Source organism: Hyposmocoma kahamanoa, unplaced genomic scaffold (genome assembly GCF_003589595.1).
Source record: "Hyposmocoma kahamanoa isolate Upper Pololo Valley unplaced genomic scaffold, ASM358959v1 64, whole genome shotgun sequence".
In the NCBI taxonomy this organism is placed as follows: Eukaryota; Metazoa; Arthropoda; class Insecta; order Lepidoptera; family Cosmopterigidae; genus Hyposmocoma; species Hyposmocoma kahamanoa.
Genome location: NW_020653852.1, coordinates 5,538,232 through 5,561,891, shown reverse-complemented (window position 1 = coordinate 5,561,891; position 23,660 = coordinate 5,538,232). Strand labels below are relative to the sequence as shown.

The window sequence follows — 23,660 nt, the reverse complement described above, 5'->3', positions numbered from 1 at the left end:
GGGAGATATGGTATGGGGGCGTGGTTCGCGTCGCCTCGTTATGGTCAAAATGACCATATCGAGGTGACACGCCTACAAACATCGCCACAGTGATATGGTGATCGTTGTACATACAAGATCTCTTGTAAAACGTGAAAATGCCAAGTTGTAGCGATACATCTTGTAAAAATTGGAGTGAAAATAAAAATTTTAAAACCAGTGAGATAACATTCCACCGGTTATTTGCATTTTTAGTTACTATTTCTATTATTATTCAATGTTTTCTTTTTGTCTCTATAGAAATTTCTAGACTCAAATATAGTGATGTTCATTTACGAAGACTGATGTTTAAGGTTAATAAGGTTAACAACTCACGGAGCGGTTTCCATCCGCGCCCGCAGGTGCTGCTAGACAGCGGTTTTATTTCAACACTTACGACTCTGCAAGTTTGTGCGGGCACGTAGCTGCCGCGGTTGCGCGCGCGAAACCGTTGCGATTGCGGAACGGACCGCGAAGTTAGTGGAAGTTAATTGCAAGTCGCGCCATTAATAGAGAACTTACCCTGCATGCGCCTGCACCACATTGTGCCTGAACCGACCGCCAAAGTGTGCGGGCGACGACGGCCACCAAGTTCAGGTCATCGCGTCCTGCGCGGTTCTACTAGTACTCCTCCGCGGCAACCGCGAGCAACCGTCACCACTACAGGCGTAAAACGCGCCGTGAAATGTGCTACTAATTTTACATACTTAACTGTTACATTCTACAGATGCCGCGGTCCCGCGGCAGACGCGGGTGAAAACCGTTCCGTGAGTTCTTAGTGTAACGAAAAATGAGTTTCAGCGCCATCTAACGTGTAATAGTTAGCTATCATATACTAGTAGTATTTTTATTAAAACGCCATCTGTTGGTGAATGGCTGAACCAGGATGAAAAAATACTGAAATATTGTAATATAACTCTTATTGCAGTGAATGTAAGTTTAATTTTGTTAAATTTTAAAATTGTTTTACGTCGTTTTCACGTCTTAAGTCCTACCCAATCAAAATCTTAAGTTTTCTACTTAAGTTATCTACCATAACCAAACCAAATAATAGATAATAGAGCGTAAAGTTTGAATTGCATACAAGCTAAAAAGTGGCGACATCGGTACCCGATCTTATATAGCGTCATTACATATCTCCCCTTTTCTCTATATCTATGGTCCGTACAAAGCGCGCGGCGGGCGAGCACACATACAAGCCGCGCTGCTACATTTGTTTGAAGTTACCATATTATACTATTGCAACACCAAGCTTTACACACAACAGTTTCAAGTATCCTATCGTATCCTGGGTATAATAAATGTGATCATATGATCACATTCTGACATATGTCAGAAGTGCATATTAGTGTGAATACCTCGTATGTGATTTTTATATAATTTTTTGCGGCAAAGATGTGGCGTAAAATGTAGTAAACGCAATAATGTTTGTAGTTTAGCATTTTAATTAGTTAAATTATACCTCTTTCAGATACTATACTACTTTAATAATATATTTGAGCAAGAAGTTTAAGTTTTTCTTCAATAAAAATCAGTAAAAACGAACTGAATGAAAATGCGTATGCGAGGTTTTCACTCTAAGACGACGATAAACGAAAGTGATAAAAATGATATGAAACAAGCAAATTATGTACATCTTCTGAATTTACATAACTTTCTTATTTAAGAATAAAAAAAGTCGTCTATTTTCGTTCGTAGAATCTTTAACCCTCTCTTCTGATAAGTTGTTATTTGACAGATCGATGTAAATAATTTTAAATACTTGGCATGATACTTAGGAAATTTTGACAAAATTATTTCAATTTCCATATCTATTCCTCCAGTAGACACTACGCCAATTTTATTTTTGGTAATTTTCTTTAATTTTTGTAAACAGGCATATCTATTTACTAATCGTGCTCCGCAAATTTTGTGAAAAAAAAATATAAAAAACAAAATTAAAACAGAATACGTCCAAAAATTAAGTTGGCGTAGTGTTTATTGGAGGTATCGATATAAATCGATTATATATTAATTGTTACGTTGCTTACCCCTGAAACCAAATCGTAGTAAACGTTTGCAGCTCTTAGGGTGACGTTATATTTCTCAGGTCTGTGTAACGGCGGAGACCAACTCACTTCTACGTCCCAGCCTAGACCGTCATTTGCTTCTATGGCTTCCAACTTTAAGCCTTTTGGTTGTTCAGGATCTGTAAAAAAGAAAAATTTACTTTAACTCCTAACCCTAGTTCACCAATTTACACTACAATACGCTAGGATATTGCACAATGGACAAATACAACGATAAAAACGAGATATTAGGAATTTGAATGCTGAAATTTCCGTAACATTTGTTTGCCTTCTAAATGACTCACGGTCGATGTATCAATGCGACATACTAAGTTACATTATTTGCTAAAAAGGATTGGAAAAATTGTAGCAATCAATAAAAAGCATTTTGTATTTTTTCTTAGCGGTGTGAATAAAAATAATAATAACGCAACACACTCATAGCCCCGCACTAGGGAAACTCTGTGTCGCGGGTGCCAATTACACTAAGTTTATACAGAAGATGATTTAAGTTTTTTTCAAATGCGGTAGCACCCCCTGGACAGCATCAAGGCCTCCCAATTGCCACACGGCGTCTCTAGGATTCTTAAGCGCGGTAGGGACCACTTTGAGAAACTTTGAGCTTTGATGTTTACCAAATACGTTTGTTTTTATTTAATTTAACACTAGCTGATATGCTGAAAATGTGTGAAATCGAGTCGAGGCAGAGCGTGGTGGACTATGGTCTTAATCCTCTTTTTACAAGGACCCGTGGTCAGTAGTGGGAACCAATAACTCAAAAAGTACCAGAATAATGGAATTCGCTCTGGGACATAAACCAGAACCAATTTAGAAAACTTAATTCCCAAAATTGGTCCAACCGGGAATCAAAAAGGGGACCTCCTCAACCAGCACCCAAACGTAACCAGGGTTGTTGCGAATCAGCTTCCGCATCCGGATAATCAACATAATTTAAAATATCTCCATCCGCATCAAGATCATCGATGCTGATATTCGATATGCGGATGTGCGATTCGTGACATGACCTAAAAGGTACGCTGAAATAATTTACAAATAACTTAGATAACTTTGATAAAATTCCACAACGATAAAGCTAGGATATAGGACAAAAGAATCAATCTACATGGAAACATTAATACAAAGATCGAACACTCAGAAAAAATTCCTTCGATCCGGCCGAATTCGAACTTTGAGCTTCTAGCAAACCGTGCTAGATGCTATGCCAACTAAGCCACGGAATGAACCAGCGGACCTGATGACTTTCTGTGTGCTTGTTTGTCGGATCTTTATATTTGTTTTCAACGACTTTTTAGCCGTAACGCAATCTATGAGAAATCTATGAAACTATTTCGTAAACCAGTTAGGTAACTTAAAACTTTACAGCTACCAACCCTGGCTAAAGATGTCGCTATTATCTGTAATTAAATTTGTGTCGAATTGATATTAAATTATTTTTTTGTGAAATGTATGTAAACATTTTATTACAATTCCAACGAAAATAGAATGTAGACAGATTCAGTAAGAAAGTACATTTTTCGCATTTATCTTTTTTAAATACATAAAATCAGCATCAGCAACAACCCTGGTGCAAAGTGTTGGGTCACCGAGATCGTCAAAAACAAAAAAAAAAGGAAAAAGGAATCTATGAATAAGAAAACAATTTTTTTTGTGATATTCTGCGTTATCAAAAGGACACTTACCTGGACGACAACCTTCAGCTGTAAAATCATAACACGATGGTGTATTGTAGCTATGAACGAATTTATTGTCATTAATTTTTATAGTGAATGTGCATTCTGTATCCATTACCATGTTGGTAATTGTTGTTGTATGAAGGGTTGTCTGAAAACAGTTAATGAATATTATTAGTAATTAAACGAAAACGTCTACCTAGGTCTGCCGCCACGCAGTAATATGAGTAATACTGCGTTTTAGTTTTGAAGGACAAGGGTGCTGGTGAAACTACAGACACCTCGGACTTGAAAGCTCTGAATGGCACGACGACTGCTATGGACAGGCGTGTCGCTTACCACCAGGCGCATGACTTGTTCGTCCCGTTATTTGGTATCACAAAAAAACGCAGTAGTTCAGTGAACGTTCGCTTCTAGTGTCCTAGGTTCGGAATTCGTTTCCTACTTGACCGAGTTTTTCGATAGATGGAATTAAGTTTCCTGAATTAAAAAAATTCAATAAAAGAGAAAACAACTTAATTAAAAAACAACCTAAGGAGGCTGCACAATTGTGGAACGATCTCCCATCTGAAATTCGACATTCTAAGTCGCTGCTTATTATCAAAACCTGATTGCGTAAATATCTTTTAACACGACCCTAGTTTGCAACGTGCATATATTTATTAGTAAATATAAGTTTATTTAGGTATATTTAATTATACATATATTTATGTAGGTATAGTAAACCGTTATTTATTTATTAAGTATTTGATAAATTATAATGGAAGTTATGTATGTATAATTCAATTAATTTTTACTTGTAAATTGGCACATTTCTTCTCCCTGTCCGATTGGCTTTCCTCTACCTCAAGGGTTGTCTTGAAGAGATCGCTCTTAGCCATAAGATCGCCTTTGCCCACATTAGTTTTAAGTTGTTCATGTACTGTTCTTGTTCTTGTGTGTGAGCAATAAAGTGTATATATATACAGCAATAAAGTGTATATAGTCTATATATCTATCTATTAAATCTACATATCAAAGAAGGTCTAGAAAACTTAGACGTATATAATCCCCAACTTTCTTTGGGTCGGGATGATGACCTGAATCTTCTTCTTAGAAGAGAACCCAGCGTGGACGTATTTGGGTTAAAGGTGGTTATAGGCCAATTAATAGGCTACCACGGCTTTAAAATGACAATTATTGTCAGAGGAGATTGTGCTGAAATATATATACTACTGTAATATGTTTACTACTGAGTAATCTATCTAAGAGATCGGTTGCATAAATTAATAAAATAAATATTGACATAATGATGTGATAAAATAATAAATAAATAATAAGATAAATTAATCAGTGACAAAAATGATTTATCTCTAGTTACTACGTATTATTACGCTAGCATTATCAATAATAAAAGTCAATCGATGTTTATAAATATTAGATTAAAAGTAATCATTTACCCCAATTGTCTTCTTGGTGTAATTTCCATTTATGAAGTTGTCTATATAGCAGTCGTTTGTCACTTCTATCGTAGAAACAAGTGTGGGCACTGAAAATTTATATTTCAAGTTAATCGAACGAGTATTTCGGTTTTAACTAAAAATAATTAAATATAGTGGCGAAAAATCGTCATCGTCATTATCAACCCTTTTAGACGTCCCACTGCTGGGTACGGCACGGGTCTCCTTTCAGACGAGGGTTTCGGCCATAGTCCGCCACGCTGTTCCAATGCGGGGTGGGGACTTTACACGTTTTCCGAGGGTTGGGTTTCATAACGATGTTGTCCTTCACCGAAAAGCACATGGTAAATTTCTAATTAAATTTAAATTTCACACATAAATTCCGAGAAACTCAGACGTGTGATTCCGAATTCGAACCCACGACCTTCTGCTTGAGAGGCAGTAGATCAAATCATTAGGCTACCGCGGCGAAAACATTATTTTTCGCCTCAAAAAATTATAAAATTATATTATTTTATTTATTAATACAAAAATCGGACTCAAAAAAAGCATTCGATTGTCTTTACCATTTGTCATGTTAAAACATCGTGATATTAAATAAATTTAATAATATTTTAATGATTAAAGCGACATCTCTGGAAAGCCGCTGGTAGCCGTAAAGGTACCTCTAAGATTGAAGAAAAACTTTCATAGATTCCTCATAGATAGCGCTACGGCAAAAAGTTATTAAAAGCCAATGATCTGCAACAAGCGCATAGAAAAATTCATAAGGTCTACAGGTTCGTTCCGTAGCTCAGTTGGGAGAGCGTCAACCACGGTATGGCGAAGGCATTGGTTCGAATCCAACTGAATTTCTGTGTTCAATCTTTGTATAATTATAACAAACTACTTAGTGAAGTAATTTCACAAAAAAGAATTGAATATTATGGTAGCAAAACACCGTGATATTCAATAAGCCTAATGGTATTATAATTTTTTTTATAAAGAGATAAAACGATGGAAATAGCAGTCTTCAACAGTTACAGCAGCTACCTTGTGTTAAGCTCATATGATTCGTTTTGACAAGAACTTGCATATGCCTTTCAGTTACTGTTTAGTAACGAACAGAGTGAAAACGGTTTAGCAAACTTTTGAGGTTGGTGTTTTACAGTAAAGTTATATTTATACAATGAGTTGATTTGCATTATCGCCATATTTATAGAGGTCATTCTATATCTGAAACTGAACACCTGAAAAAAAATCCTAAATTCTTATTTCAAAAGCAGCGCACAAGTTAGGATAGTCGAACCCGCCGCAATACTAGTGATCTGTTAGCTAGTCTCTCACGAAATGTCACGTGGTTTGGTACGTAAACAAGAGTTAGTGCAAAAAAGAACTGCTACCAGGTTCACGAGAACCTGCATTATCATCAAGTGCAAGCGCGTGACTATTTTTATGGCATATTGTGAAATATTAGTTTACGCGAAGGAGATTACGAGTGTCGAAGAATTGCAAGCAAAAATCGTCTCTGCTTTCAAAGTTGTGCAGTAGAATTTGTTCTAAGGAAGTTGAAACGAAACTCACGTGCAAAACTCTGTGGAGCTAGTTACTTCTAGCAATACTTCCATGTAACCTAAAGTTGGTAAGTACCAAATCTAAGTTACAAAAAACTTTTTTCAGTCAACTTTTCTAATTAATGTATATAATTAGTAAATAATAATATACCTACTAGTGCATAATCATATTTTAAAAAATTGGTAAATGAGCGGTCGACAAAGATTACGTATCGCTCGGTGAAGCGGGTGGTGGGGTCACTGCACTCGCGCGGGGAACACGATTTAGGGACAATTTTGCAAAACTTTACTAGATACAATTAGCCAGAATATTGAAGAGAATATATATTTTTTTAATTTTCAAATGATATAGCATTATTTCTATTATTAATTTCTTAAATACGTCGAGAATGGAAATCAACACACTGTATAACTCCTTTATTTAAGCTTAAAAAAATATCGATTAATTTCGTTCGTAGAATATTTAAGAGGGAGCATGCCAAAAAAGTTTTGACGTTGGCTCCGCCCAAATTTGTGAAACAAATATATGCCTGAAGTTCGCGTGATATGCGACAGGAGATGTTGAATTTTGCGCATTAAAAGTACCAAATTCGTTTTAGCGGAATAACTCTAAAACTAAAGGGATTTAAAAAAGTCCGTAGTGACAGTTCTCGATCATGCATAAATATAATTAATTGTCTAATTTTTGTCCTAATAACCTATAGCATTTCGAGGATGAATCGAAAAAATGTGAAAATTAGAGGTCATTTTGTGATTTTTATCTATCGGGGAAACTTTATTGTTTTATGTTTCTGATTAGTGCCTACGCTTGAATATTTATTTATTATTTATTATTTATTTATTAACTTATATACATTTTTATATTCGTTTATACGACACTGAAACCCTTGAGGGGTTTAAAGGTGTGTCACGTCTGACAAATTTGACGTTGGATAACAAATCTAATACTAAACTAAACACTAAACACTTACATTTACATTTAATACAAAAACATGAAATGACTCTATATCGGTGTAGTTACTCATACAATATTTTATTTTTAACTTTAAAGTGGATATACCCCTCTAAAATCAAATCGAAGATTAAGAAATTTTCCTCTGCTCCCTGAGATTTAGAGAAATTCTAGTTTAGGTTTTTTTAAATAATTGTAAGAGTTGCTTTTATGAAACATACTACAACATGATCTTTCTTAAGGATTGTATTTGCCAAGTAAATCATTATTGATATATGTTTAAAAACAGAAAAGTTATTTCAAATGTAAAGACAAGCTTCCCTTAATATGTCGATCATTGGTACCAACACACTACAATTACGATCGGTGCAACAAGAATTGCTTTCTGAGAATCTGGCATTTTGCTAATCTGGCATTCTGTTAATATGTTATTGTGTCCGTTGAACATGTTGCGTTTCTGGTATAAAGCGTCAAAACGTTGACGTCTTAAGTTTTTCTGTTTAAGCCTTATACACACGTATACGTCTAGCACAATGGAAAACACAAGATGTAAGACGTAAATGTTAGGTACGTTGAAAACGGAAGACGAAGCGTACTAGTGTAATTCCATGTATGAAATAATCATTGACATGAGGTATGACAATATGTCTTTCATTCTCTGAATCATTGCGTCAATTGCAAACTTTAAGCGCAGGTCACTCCGCGAACGAAGCTAAGCTAAGTAACCTTTGCTCACGTAGTTGCATGCATTGCTAAGGTAAGAAAATACGTAGTAAGTAGTAACTCATGTAAGAATATCCTCTCCAATTATTTCCCGCCTTGTTTTTGGGCCTCTAGTAGCCGTGGTCGATTTCATCCCTCGGTGAAGCTAAGAGGAACCCATAGTCCGGCTGATGGAGCTAGGCTGGTCCGAGGAGGAGGGCGTACCGCGCGAGCTCGTCTTGGTCCAGGGCGAGCGGGTCCGCTCGGACGTATGCGGGGATGAGGGTCACGGGGGAAGAGACGTGTCGGTGTGTCGTTACCGCTCGTCGCCTGTCCTCCGCGACTCTGGTGGGCTGCACCGCTTCGAGTGTAGATGCAGTGGCGGTGGGGCCGTGGGGGAAGAGACGTATCGGTGTGTCGTTGCCGCTCGTCCTATCATCCACGGCCGTATTTGGGTGATTGGCCTGTGCGGTGGGCGCTCTAAAAGACTCTCTTCGGAGAGTCCACGCGGATGCACGTAGGGTGTTGCGGCGGAGGCCTACCAACAGATCCGCCGCGGGGCTGGGGAGCATTCTCTGAACTTCACAGTTGGGAGGATGTTTGTCCTGGCCCCCATGGCCCCTGGGTAGCGGACTCGGGGGAGTTCGTTGCTCGGCATGGAGAGGCCCGAGATAGGAGGCTCGTCTGGTGTTCGGTGAGCTTTTGATTTTGGAGTCGGGAGACCGTTATGTCTCCCTTCTCGGGGAGAGGCTGCGCTGGGCGCGGGCAGCCGTTGGTGGAGGCGCGAACTAGCGATAGCGTACCCGTCCCGGTTAGCTTAGTTCGTGGTGAAAACCGAAGTATGACTAGATGCCCCGGCTGCGTGAGTTAAGCTAAGTTAGCTGAGCTTCAATCACGGTGTGGCCTGCGCTTTAGAAAGGAACAATACAGAAATTCGCACGCTTGGTGCAATAAATCCACATCTGCAAGATGACAACAATCATGGCCCGTAATATGACCCGGTTTGCGTACAAAAACCACATTAGTTTTAAATTATGCACTTACAAACCTATTTTTATTTTCTGTAAAAAAATATTGAAAATCTACGGGTTAACATGTAACAGGGCAATAAGGATTTATTGTTAAACATATTTATGATTGTGTGAAAACCCTAAATAGGTAATAACCTACTACCAATACCTTCTGACAATATGTCAGACTTTCTGTCAAATTAAACATCACACTCGTACGCGAATCCAGCGCGGTCAGTTGTAGTAGGAGTAAGACCGAAATCATTCTCTGGGTGATCAACAATAAGTACAAAACACACAAATATTTTGCACTAAGTTACCTACATTTTTTATATAAAAATATTTCTTTTTATTCCATAATTTCCACTACCCACTGCAAAGCGACACAGACCGTTGTAAAGTACACATTTTTTCTTATATAAATCTAGCCATATGTCATTTCTGTACGCCGTGGGTAGATATGATTTTTATACTTTGGTGGGCATGATCTTTCATGTGACAAAAGTATCGACGTATCGATCACATGTGATCACTTTATTATACCAAAAGGACAAATTTCATATGTAGTAAGTTGCTCGTACTTACCCTTAGAAAAACTCCATTTAAAAGTAACATCTACTGAACGACTGCCAGGTATGTAGTGAAACGTTGGCTCCTCAATTTTTACTGTAATAACATCATCTTTGCACATCACTTTTTCCACTTGCGCGCTCCAGGGTGGTACTTCCGGGCCTCGAAGCCATAGAGACGACGTTCCATCATCGTTTAGTACGGTTGTCCAAATTGTAGATTTATTTTCTGACGTAGTTTCTAATTTACCAATGGTTTCGCTTGCATTTAAAAATTTGTGGTTTATCTGAAAGATATGAATCGACCTTTAATATGATTAATTATACAATGTAATGATAGCCTGTTTTTTATTTTATTTTTTTATTCATTAATTATTATTGTTCGCGAATTTGCGTGTGACGTGGTTTTCAGGCTTTATGACGTTTTATTAAGGTGAGTCACCGAAGGAGAAACGAAACGAACTAAAGAACGTGCTAATCGTTAACACGATAGCATGTACTTTATTCGATCATATAAAGTCCTGAAAATAGTCGAAAATAAAAGTCAAAAACGAATCATTTAAGAATAAAATATCGACCTTTGTAAATAGTAATACGGAGCATGATTATAAAATGAGGCTCAAATCTCTCTATCAAAGCAAATGTGCTAACGCACATTAAATTTTTTTTTCTATAATATTACTTTAAATGATACTAAACCACATAATTATTATAAGTTTGTTTATTTTCTCACCACAATATAGGTACATTGGGCATGATGTCAAGAACAATACATAAAAACAAGAATTATACTGTGGGAGACTGGTGCGTCATCTAGACGTAAGGTCTGTATTTCAGGTCACCAGTATTCCACCCCTTGGAAAATAGAAATTTGCAACTTGGTATTATATATTTGTACAGTGACAATTGCGATAACTAAATTATCTATTTAAAGTAAAGTTTACAAATAAAAAAAACATAAGAATAAAAAAGAAAAATATTGTTTGTAGTAGTAATTGTTTGAGTATATGTGTGATTTTAAGTGTGTGTGTAAATGTGTATGTATATATAAAGGTTTTTCAAAAGAACTTTGTTTTTTAAATCAAAATAAAACAATAAATTTAGATGACAATGACCATAAAACAATACATTTTTATCGTATTAAAAAAAAGTAAGGTTTGGCAATTATGAATGAAAAACTTATATCTGATAATTGTCCACCACGACCACAGTAAGATGTCGATTCTTTCATCAAAGTTTTTAATTTAAAAAATAAATTAAAAAGAAATGCAATCGGGAAATTTGAAATAAATTCATTGTTTCGGTGGCTTGTGGTGGTGGCTTTATATATATGTGAGGGGATGTGAGTGTGTGTGGACGATTTATTATATATTTAGGTACTAATAGCCTGCTTTACACAGTCACTCTATCGCGCGTGATCAGGAGCGTACAGGATTGAGCGCGGGAAAGTCTGCACGCGCAATCTTGCGCGATTACGTGTTTGAAATCAGTTCGTTTTTGTTACAACGGAAAGAGCGTCCGTGTAATGGCTAATAGCGTAGGATAGACCGTGTACCTTATTGCTGTGTCACGCGCGATGAAGTGTCTGAGCAATGTCCGGTATTTTCATGTAAAAAAAATATATAATGAATTATACTTTTTTATACATGAAAATTTTATACTCGGTCAATGTACTCACCAATAAATATTCATCATCCGGTACTAATATAACTAATTGCCACTTGTCTAACGGGTTTATCATAAAATTGACTTCACCTTTTGATTGACACCAATCCTCTATTTTCGAAGGCGGTGGTAATTGTGGGTCTTTCGATCCTGTAAATGAAATTTGTTGGATTTTTATAAATAATGACAATAAATAATTGTTAGCGTATACAGAGTAATAACAATTTATATATAAAATATATAATATATAAAAGTTTCAAAAAAGTACGTACGAAATATATCTAATATAACTAGTGTATATTAGATATCGAATATAAATCTTTCGTATTTGGTACCCCTACCTTGTCAAACCAATACACTGTAATATCAAAAACAGCATTTTGAGAAAATGTTGGAAAACAGAATTTTCGGTTCTTTGTCATTTTGAGGTTAATAACATAAAAAGATACATACATACACATAACTTACTTTGCACAGTAGACTTTATAGGATTTTATTTAGCCGTTACAAATTGTGTTTCGCAAAATAAGACATTTCTATTGAAAAGCTAAGCAATTTCTTTTGCCTTGATAACCATAACTTACTTTGCACATTAGACTTTATAGGATTTAATCTAGCCGTTACAAGTTGTGTTTCGCAAAATAAGACATTTCTGTTGAAAATCTAAGCAATTTCTTTAGCCTTGATAACAAGCTGAAAGATCCTAGTACAGTATTTTGTAATATCTTTATTACAAAATACTATACGGTCTTATGACGGTCGTGCAATGTTTTGGTTCAATATGAAGGCAAAGTTTTGATATGGCCAGTATTGCGTACGTTATTTAAAAAAAATCTATTTTGTCTTATCCAAAAGTTATTTTTCATATAACTTTATGTTTAAATAGGACATTAATGAATATATATATATGAAATGGCCTCTTCAGCCGCGCCTTTGAAGTTACCGACTAGAGCGACGGATCTGAACAGGCCGCCACGGGCGAGCACGGGCGCGCTCGGGCAGCCCTCTTTCCACGGCGCGTTTCCAAGGGCCGCGAGACGGGCTACGGGCCGTGTGAAGTCGTCTTTATTTATATGACTTTCGTGTGATAAAGCACTTCTGACATATGATCACATGTATGTGCCTTCATCCTACCAAAGGAACAAAACTTATTGAAACAATTCACTTACCGAAATAATTCTTCTTGCAGTACTCCGTTTGATCCTGAACAACAAAAAGAAAAAAGGATATAGGTGAGATTATTTTTCAGTACGTCTATCAAATTATAAACTAAATAAACTATCAAATGGCCTGTCGACTGCCACGTAGAGGTCCCGGGTTCGATTCCCGGGCCGAGAGACACGTTTGTATGGCCTATATTTATTTCTCTCGTGAGTTTGGGTGTAATTTGTGGTCGTCTATGTGTGTGTCCATGGCACCCGCGATACAGGGTTTCTCTAGTGCGGGGTTATGAGTGTGTGCGTGTTATTATTAGTGATTTGGTCGGATACCGGATATTTGGCGAGCATTTAGGCTGGATAGCTGGATATTTCCGCAGCCGGATATCTGTCCTACTGCCGTAAACAGTTTACAGCGCGCTTCGCCGTAATTGATTGATTAGTGAATCACAAAAGTAGTTCGTTCGGGCCGAGTCGGCCCAATTGTGTTTTTGTGTTGCCTGCCGTCGCCACCTTTGTGTTGTTCAGGATATCGTTTTCTCAAATAGTGGAATTATTTATTTCTTAATTTTGAAGTAAAAAATAAATAATTTTGACTAACTGGTCACCGCCGCCTCTGTACCCCCCACGCTACGCCACTGACTAGCTGTTCAACTGCTTTTGGTAATGACTGAACATGACCAATTGTATGTGCAGTTGATGCCCTAAACTATTTGGTTCAGATAAGCGTAAAGAAAAACGACTACCTGGAAGAAAGCGTACTTCGTGGGTTAAGAAGCTCCGGTCACGGTTCAACCTGAGCACATGATCCTTGTTTTGTGCAGCTGTGTCGAAAATACAGATAGCACTAATGACAGCCGACCTCCGGTAGGAGATGGCGTCTCAAACAGAAGAAAAGGAAAAGTGTAAAGAAAAGTGTTAAGTAAAACGTAACCTTTTACGTGGGAGCCGTAAATTTATTATTATTTGGTATTATAATTTGGTAAATGACGTCAATTTGAGTAATTATATTACATAAATACAAATTGGAACCATAAAGCTGGCATTTCTTAAGACTTTTCAGTTGAATGTGTAAGAAGGCTCTCATAACCAAAGACCGGCTAGGGGGTCAGGTATCTTAGGCCATCGACTGTACTTGTGTTGACACGTGTACATACGTAAGAAATAATTCCCCAACTAAGACAAAAAAATTCAGCTCCAATGGAAGTGTCTGTAAATGGATTCCGTCTCGATTGAATTTTAATGTTGCCTCGTGTCAATATGCAGTATTACATATTCTGTTCGAACACAAAATGACTAAAACTTTAAGAGTACCTAAATGCGTTACATTTTGGAATGACGACTATCTTTCGGATTTAAGTCGCGTATATTTGTTTTCTCGAACAAACCAACGTGACCATAAAAACAGAGCACCAAGTGTGCTAATTTGAAATTATCTCAGTTGTCTATATAGTGCCAATGGTAGGATTTTGTACGTTTGGTATTTTGCTAAAAGTTACGTGTTGTGCTTGTCAGCTCAACTACCATTGCAATTGTTTGGTATTCTTTTTTTAAATTATTTATTTTAATTATCTTTATTGGCGTGGCGAAGTCGCCTTACTTTCTCAAACTCGTATCTTAAAACACGAAGTTACTGAAATGCAAAAACTGGATTAAATACATATAAATTTTGCAAGCCGATTTCACATTACATTTCCTTCATACTTACGTATTTTTGACTTTTACCTATTCTTAAAGGGTTTCAAGTAATGCATTCAAATTTGTCAAGTTTTGCCATCTCCTGAATAATTAATTGATCTTTATAAGATACGAGTTTGAGAAAGTAAGGCGTCGATATTTGGTAATAAAGAGAATACATTTGCTGAATAAACGAGGAAAAAATTAAGAGATGAATAGTAATTTCCATGGAAGAGTGCCATCACCGCCATTTCATTGACAATCTATTGAGTCTCAACTGTCATTTCAACTAGATTTTAGTAGAATAACAAATATTATCATAATTGGAATATAATCTCAGTGGAGTCTAAATGGAATTACAATAATCAGTGATTTCAAGAAAATTAGTAGTGTGAAAGCGTGGTAACTGGGCGGTCGCTGCGCGGCGGCCGCGCGAAAGCTTTTGCGTCGATTACCTATCAGTATTTCGAAATGACATTTTCCAGAAATAACGTTCACGACCTTGAAAGTAATTTTGAGAGAAAAATGTTTTTTTTTTAAACCTAACTTAACCTAACCTAATCATGTCTTTGTGCTAAACATCCAACATATCCAGAAAGAACAAAGGTTTCATTATAACTCGGTTTTCGGTATAACGAAAATTCGAACAAACGTTATTTCGGAAAAAATAGAGTTTGTGATAGGTTACCTTTCGCGTCGTGTTACTGGGCGCTTATAGTCTCGTTCGTAATTCATTATTTACCGCTGTTAATACACAATATACTTTAAGACATTAATATGAAACTTTTTCAATTTTTTAAGTTTATTGGGGTCAATAAACAGTCATACATTACTAAATAGTACATGTAATGCGTAACCAACACCGTTAACCACAGATTACTTAAACATTTTTCCGATTTTAGTAAATACTACTGATTTTAATAAATCTTAACTTTACTGCGTATGCTAACGCATTAGCTAATTGACAACGGCTAACAACTCTTTGTTTGAAGAGAGCTACGTCCAGTAGACAACTACTAGTAGATATGGTGGCAAGGACTACGTTTTCCTGCTTAAAATTTTGTAGCAGCAGTAGGTAGAGCTCCTTGTGAAAGAGTTCGTCGTCGAAGTGCTGCCGCGTTAACTATTTCTGCTGTCAAGCAGTAATGTGAGAATTACTGTGTTCCGATTGTAAAGGGCAAGGGTACTTATTAAGTTACAGGACTTATCAACTTATGTCTCAAGGTGAAGGGCGCACTACCCTCAGATCTTTGCGATTAAACTCTGAGTGGAACTGCAACACTCATATCACAAAAAAAATAAATAAAAATTTATTTTTGCATTTACACCGGCTGTTACTAAACATTAATACGAAATTTTTTTATTCGACTAATATGACAGTTATGTTTTAGGATAAAAAGTTTCCGAATTCTAGAAAAAGTTTGTTATGTTGGGTCGGTCACCTTCAGTACTCAATATGATGGGTTTATTGATAATCCTGATAGCGTATTTTTATCCCAATTCCTGTCGATAACATCGCTCGCATCGCGTAGCCTGCGATGACAGTAAATTTAAGGCAGTGTTATCATTATTACGATGTTAGTATGTAATAATATAATATAACATAATATAATATTGGGTTGACCAAAAGTTCCGAACGGTATCAAAGTAAGTATATGAAAAATATTTAATAAAATAAATATCATACTTTAATCAATTATGTTGTTTTATGACACTATGTAAGGGGACGAACACGTCGTGCGCATGGTGGTAAGTGGAACGCCTGTCCATAGCAGTTGCAGTGCCACAAAGATGTGAGACACAGTGACAGTCACCCTGAGACATAACGTCGGCGATAGTGCAATTAGGTATAACTAGCATTGGATTATGAGTTTCCATTTCGGTAATTTAGTGACCAAATCAATTCCGCGTAAATGTTGAGACAAAAGAATTAGATTCATTTACGGGAATGTATTGTTATGAGTCTGTAGACAACATAAATTAATGCTTACTGTACAAAAATGAAAGTTTAGCCATTGAGATAACAAAGTAATAATGTTAAATGCCTCTCCTATAAAAGTCGGTTTACTGCAGATTTACTGCTTCCTTTTACAAATGCTACATTTTTTTTATAATACTAAGTGATTGGACGAACAAGTGTGGCTGGTGGTAAGCGAGACGCCTGTCCATAACAGTTGCAGTGCCACTCAGAGTTTTAAGTCGCAAAGATCTGAGGGGCACAGCCACTGCGGCCCTGAGACATAAGTTGACAAGTCCCATGTGCCTGTAATTTCACCAGCACCCTTGCTCATCGAAATCGGAACGCAGTAATGTTCACATTACTGCTTGGCGGCAGAAATAGGTACGGTGGCAGTATTACCCTGGACGAACTCTTTCACAAGGAGCTCTAGAGACATAAGTTGACAAGTCCCATGTGTCTGATGTACGTACATTATTGCTTGGCGATAGAAATAGGTAAGGTGGCTGTACTTTCCTGGACGAGCTCTTTCACAAGGACTAAAAGAGTACTTTTAGTCCACAACGGGCGTACCTGTGGTTGGCAAGCGATTTATGTGTTAACACATGCCATGCTAGTTACCATCCATCTGCCCGATGTTGGCATGACTTTAACATGTATAAACATGTTACGACTAGTTAAGTTATAACTGACCATTACCGGCGTGCCACCTACAGGCTTAAGTACCTATTTATGTTAAGAAATTTTTAAATTGCTGTCGAGTGAAGCACAGCTCCGGCTAGAAGGATGAGTAGGTAATAAGTTGTTAAAGAGCATAGAATTTCGAATTCGTCGGTTAGGTATAGCGCAATGTTTTTTTTATAACTTTAAGTGATGGGATCAACAAGTCGTGCGCCTGATGGTAAGCTACACGCCTGTCAATAACAGTTGCAGTGCTACTCAAAGCTTTAAATCGCAAAGATCTGAGGGGCACTAACACTGCGCCGTTCACCCTGAGACATAAAGTTGACAAGTCCCATGTGCCTGTAATTTCACCAGCACCCTTACAATTCAAAACCGGAACACAGTTATGCTGACGTTACTGCTTGGCGGCAGAAATAGGCAAGGTGGCAGTATTTCCTTGGACGAACTCTTTCACAAGGGGTTCGACTGCCATTAAAAAATATTTATCTGAGATGTTATAATGAAACTCAGGTTTTTAATAGTACTCACATGACTGAATTACTGAATGGAACCAATAAATTTATATTCCCGTTTATAAGTGGGTTACTAATTATGTATGAATAAAAATAAACCCATTAGCCGCAACAAGATTCATTCAGTACTTTTTGAATTTTCAAATTGTCTTTTCTTAATTCCATTTTTTTTTAATAGCAGTAGAGTTCCTTGTGAACGAGTTCGTCTGGGGTAGTACTGCCACCTTACATATTTCTGCTGCCAAGCAGTAATGTCAGCATTACTGTGTTCCGGTTTTGAATGGCAAGGGTGCTGGTGAAATTACAGGCACATGGGACTTGTCAACTTATGTCTCAAGGTGTCGGGCGCAGTTGCAGTGCCCCTCAGATCTTTGTGATTTAAAGCTTTTAAATTTCTGAATGGGTACTGGAACTGTTATGGATAGGCGTGTCGCTCACCATCAGGCGCATGACTTGTTCGTCCCATCACTTAGATATTATAAACAAAAAATTGAGTTACGACAGTATTGCGTTTTATGTCCGAGTAGTTTAGAAAATGCAACAATTAGCAGTTTCTCATAATTTTAATAAACACAATTGTGTGTAAATTTTAAGACTTAATATATAATTTTTAAAACAGAATATGACAAATGGACAAACCAGTTTTTTTAAATATGACTTTCTTATGTTAGTCGCAATAAGTAACAGTATTTCATCTCTCTCTCTCAGTATATCATCTGTATTAAAATAAAGAAATAAATAATAATTTATATTTTTATGTTTTTCTGTGATAAATAAATAAATAAATGGACTTTACTCGTAAAACACATACGTATAATATATACAGAAAAGCATACACACACACCCACACACACAGCTACATGTACTAATAAACTATGAGCTTCTCTGATTTCTATTTCTAATAATATATGTTTATGAAACGGACGAAGCCTCAACATAGTGCTGTTTTTCAGTCTGCGCCTGTGTTCTATGTCGGACATTATCGGAACATGACTACTAAAATGTTGGGCATAATATAATAAGACAATGTAATAAATAAATAATAAATTTGATTAATTAAAAGCTTGATTAAATAAAGTGCACACAGCAACAACTTTTACGTGCACTGTCTCTATACATTAAAACTACCGATTTAACTTATTTTTTTGTAACAATTTTCACATTGAAAATCAAGTATATTATTAAGACAACTAGTATACTATAAAATAAAATAAAGTGTTTCTTACATTTCGTAATTCCATCGAGGTATCAAAAGGCAATGTCATGGCGAGGAAAAATTTACAGATGTACGTGAGAAAATACTCCAGTTGTTCCTTCGCCGCGATTGGCTCTTGTAAAAGTTGCTGACTTTCTCCCAGTGCAAGCTGCGTTATCACTAAAACGCTTATCATTTTAAGAATTACATTTAAACACGACATTATCGTATTTTTTTCGTAAGCTTTTCGCCGCGGTAATGTTTGTCTTATCTTATTTCACAGGCAATTGTTTTGTGAATTGAATGAAATACACACGCCCGAAATGTGACTTTTTTATTTCTCTAAACAGTTTTACGACTTAAATTTTAAATTTGAATTTTTAAAATGAAATTCAGTTAAATAAAATTATTTTTGGTTTAAAAAAATTCAATCGCTATACGAAAGAAACTTTGTGGAAAATTGGGAAAAGCGTGTACACAAGGTAACACGCGAGCGCGCGCGCTTTACGCCGCACGATATCAGACTGGGCGCCGGATAGCGCCACCAGCGGTCATAGCTTACCGCCTACCGAAATTACATTAAATTGCTTACACCGTGTATGTATTTAATTCTCTGTTTAAAAAATCCTGAGTAAATCTTTAGTAAAACTAAAGGCTAACCTAACCTAACCTTGCGCCTACCCCTATAACAAAATCGAAACTGTGAGCTCACTACGACGTTACGGCTTTTATATGGGGTTTTTGGTGGCCCGGATGCGTCACTTCTGAGAAAATGGGACTCATAATTCTGTATCACCAGAAGTATCTTCTAAGTATTGCTTGAAAAGCTTAAACCTTACGCAGGCACAGGATCGATTTTTCCTTTTCAACGGGGGTCTTTCATGAATTACGTTACGCAAACTTCATGACTTTTTGCCCTATCATTTAGTATCACAGATAGTTGCTTGACTGGTAGATACAGTCGCCCACTTTTACCGCTTCATGTTACGCTTCATTGACCTTCCTTTCTTTTCTTGAAGTTTGACGTAGTGACTGAATGGCCCCTATTTCCGAAACTGCAGTGCAGGGCAAAAAAATTAATTCGAAACGTTTCACTGGAATCGTTCAACTCGGTGATCCTATTGTATTCATATTTAGACGAAGAGAATGGCTTTAGCGCTTCTGGGAACTGAGGGAGGTAGTTGGGGGAAGGTTTAATGACCAAAAACGCCGCCCGTGAAAGGATTCCCGATACTTTTTTCCTTAATTAATACTTAAAGTTGAAAGTACTCTTCAGAATTTCAACAGGCATTTGTTTCTCATTAGATTCTGAACGATTTGAAAGTGAAATGGATCTTTATACACAGAAAGAGAGAGACTGGTTTATGACACAATTAAAATTGTGCTCAATTCGAAAACAAATGTATATTCGACATTTACATATTATAATAACAATATCGAAGTACCCCTCGTAGCACGAATAAGTACCTGCCTACAGTAAAGCAAACAACATCATGTATCGCCCAATAATCCAATCAAACAATCAGCACGACCGTTAACTCCAATAAATATTACTAGTAGTGGGGCTGTGATCTCAACAGACCTTCGGTCACACTTTACGAAATAGATTATGCAAATGCTGAAGAAATATGCTGCGGTGGTATTTGTACATTGCTTTTTAATTTATACGCTGTAAAAAACCTAGCTTTGATCAGTAAGATGAATAGCGAACTGCTTGTGGATCCGGTGCAAAGCTGAGTAATCAAGTCCAGACTGAATTTGCTACGATTCAAAGAGCTTATTGAACAACTTGCACAATGTACAAAAGTATAAACAAAAAAGCATTATTGTTATAAGAAAAATATGTCATCAAAAAGGCGCCAAAAATAAGAATGTGTAAATTTAGAATTTGTATAAAAAGATTAACACGATATACACAAAGATCAATAGCAACAGATGCGGTTCGATATGTTGGCCTTTAGGCCTAAATGAGTTACAGAGGAGTTATTTAGGAGTGTATAGACTCTACATACCTTATTACAAGCAATCATGGGACTTCTCAACTTATGTCTCAGGGTGACGGGTGCAGTGGCAGTACCCCTCAGATTATTGTAGTTTCAAGTTATAAGTAGCACTGCAACTGTTATGGACATGCGTGTCGCTTACCATCAGGTGCACGACTTGTTTGTCCCGTCACTTGATGTTATAAAAAAACCTCGTATGTATATAAGCTCTCATTTCAATTTTAAACACTAAGAAAGAAAAACGAGTGGTTAAAAAAAAAAGCAAAAAAGAGTCACAATAGTTCGGAATACCACTGTAGGCCCATTCACTGTCACATATTAACGTTATTTGTCTTGACAAAAAAACTTGACAATGTTATTACGAAAACACAACATAACAATCAACAGCTTATAAGTGAACTAATACAGATAAAATATTGTTTTGATACGACATCTTACGTTAATCGGATCTGATATTATTAATACACAAGACAAGGGGGTCAAGATAAAAGAATTTTAATATGAATTATATATTATTGTTTGGAATTTACTGATATCATAGTACTTTACTTACTTTGTTTGCCAGTTGTCGTGTGTTCTGATTCCTTTGCGACTTCCTTACACTTTTAAACTTGTTGGATTATCATGTAAATAAAAAGTTATTATTATTAACACAAGGACCGAACATAAAGAAAAATTCCTTCGATCTGACAGGAGTTTTTCGCAGGTATTTTTCTTTGCGTTCGATGTTTGCACGCAAACATCATAATATTCATTACGATTAATATTACAAAAGTATATTTGGTCATGAAGCAATTTTTTTCCGGACCTAGAATAATTTAATGGCGGTAATTTTTTTCAAACAAACCAAAGATCCGGGATCTTTACAGGTACCATGAATATTCGTGATTTTAGATCCGGATAAAGTGTAGGTTCATTTCCAACGCGCTTCGACTGCTAATTCGGTCACACATACACTAGCAATTTTACGTTATCGCACCCTTCATGTAATAAGGACCTATCTGCAACATAACAAACTTTTCAGGAGATAGGCTTAAAGACTCTACGAACGAAATTGGTCGGGAACTTTATATGATTAAATAGGAGGGTTGTAAAATTTCACTTATTGTTTTTTGTTTCATGTAATTCGTCTTATTTTTATGTCTTTTATGAGATATAAGCAGTTTTGGCCACAGAGGCAGACGGACCAGTGTCACGAGGACGGCTTCACAAAGGTGGTGACGAGGAAAAGGAAGCCCACCAGCCGCAACCTGTGTGGCATAGCACCGACAGCATTGAACATTTTGCTGAGTCCGGCCATACCAACGACGCTGCTATACCTGTCGCGACTACATTACACCACGAATTCTGAGGAGATAGTGCAGTGCATCTGATTAAAAGCCAAATACACCCCGAGGGTCGAGTGGTTAGGGTCACGCTACAACGTGAATTTTAATTCGTTTGTGATGAGAGTGCCGACCGAACATCTGTCAGCCTTCATGAAGGAAGACTTTTGGCCGAAGGGTGTCATATATCGGTGATTCCGCGGCCAGTTACCTGACATTAGATTGCGCTACACATCGCCGACAAGTGCAATTCGTGTAGATTAGTTATTTAGTTTATTATATTGTATGTATGATAGTCCTTAAGGTATATATTATATGGGTCATGTGGCCTGAATTAAATGAATGAATAAATAAATAAATAATAAAAAAGTCGCCAAGAAATGTGGGGGGAAAATATTGAGTTCGAACTCCCTGAAATGAAGAGGAAACACGTAGAGATTAGAAAATACTATCCACTGTAGTACTGTGTACTGCTACTTCTTTAACCCATGTAAAAACGAAGGGTCTCCCTCTATGTCCGCCTATCTAATATATAATATTAACATATTGATCGATTTTGATGTTTTTCTAAGAAAGGTTTTTATTTTTATAGAAGACATACATGTCTTTAAATATATAATATATTTTATATATAAAATAAAATTTAAAATATAAAATATCTTTATCTTTTAATATAAAATATCTTTGTTTGTTGTATGCATTCAATTATTATTCATACAATGGACATTACTTTCGTAAGGTGCTGTGCTGTGCCCACGCCCGCAAAAGTTTGTGGAATATTAGATCCCACCGCAAGCCACGTGTCCGCTCTAAGGACAGCGTTAAGGCCATCCATTACTTTAAAGTAGTAGACGTGGGTAGAGTACTTCACACGTTTTCAGCGATATTATACAGCTTCTAGCTAACTATAACTATATACTATGTAGATCGCCATATCACTGTCACAATGTGGACTTCTCTGCTCTGCAGACTGCGTGTCAGCCACCACCACCATGTCTTAACCTGGTTACTCGAAACCATTCGCGGCAGAATTCACTCTCCTTTTATGCGGCAACTTTTTTCGCCATAATAATATTTGGAATGTTGTTTATTACTAACAAATGTGGCCTTTTCTGCTTATTTATTATTATTTGTCTATTGGGCATTGTATATGTCCCCACATTAACTTAAAAATATAACAGGTACTTAAGAAACTCAAAATATAATATAATAATATCATATACTCAAACTAAATTCATTTCGATTCAATTCATATAAAAACTGTAACTACATAAACCCGCCATTTTTTCACTTCTCTGTTGTCTGAAAATAAAATTATAATTAAGAATATTTGTACACTTAAAAATGAACTCGGATTTTCGCTTTTATTGCGAAACATGTGGAAATATGTAGAAACGGATATTCAACACAAATCTCAGCAAAAAATTGACAATTTTTTACATTAATAATTAGTTCTAAGAAATAGGTAAGTAGTCACCAACCCTGTTGCGCCATATTACAATT

General features: G+C 36.5%; 1 protein-coding gene across 1 annotated transcript in view; it reads right to left on the bottom strand.

The window, feature by feature from the left end:
* Positions 1–19,025, bottom strand: part of LOC113230828 (tyrosine-protein kinase receptor torso-like) — a 28,120-nt gene extending 9,095 nt beyond the window's left edge. Inside the window, exons 1-7 of the mRNA XM_026464926.1 lie at positions 18,861–19,025; positions 12,817–12,850; positions 11,661–11,797; positions 9,999–10,269; positions 5,197–5,285; positions 3,767–3,908; positions 2,128–2,206 (exon numbers count right to left, since the gene is read on the bottom strand). Of these exons, the coding sequence (XP_026320711.1) occupies positions 2,128–2,206; positions 3,767–3,908; positions 5,197–5,285; positions 9,999–10,269; positions 11,661–11,797; positions 12,817–12,850; positions 18,861–19,025 (917 nt within the window). The remainder of the gene's footprint in view (positions 1–2,127; positions 2,207–3,766; positions 3,909–5,196; positions 5,286–9,998; positions 10,270–11,660; positions 11,798–12,816; positions 12,851–18,860) is intronic.
* Positions 19,026–23,660: the final 4,635 nt, after the last annotated feature.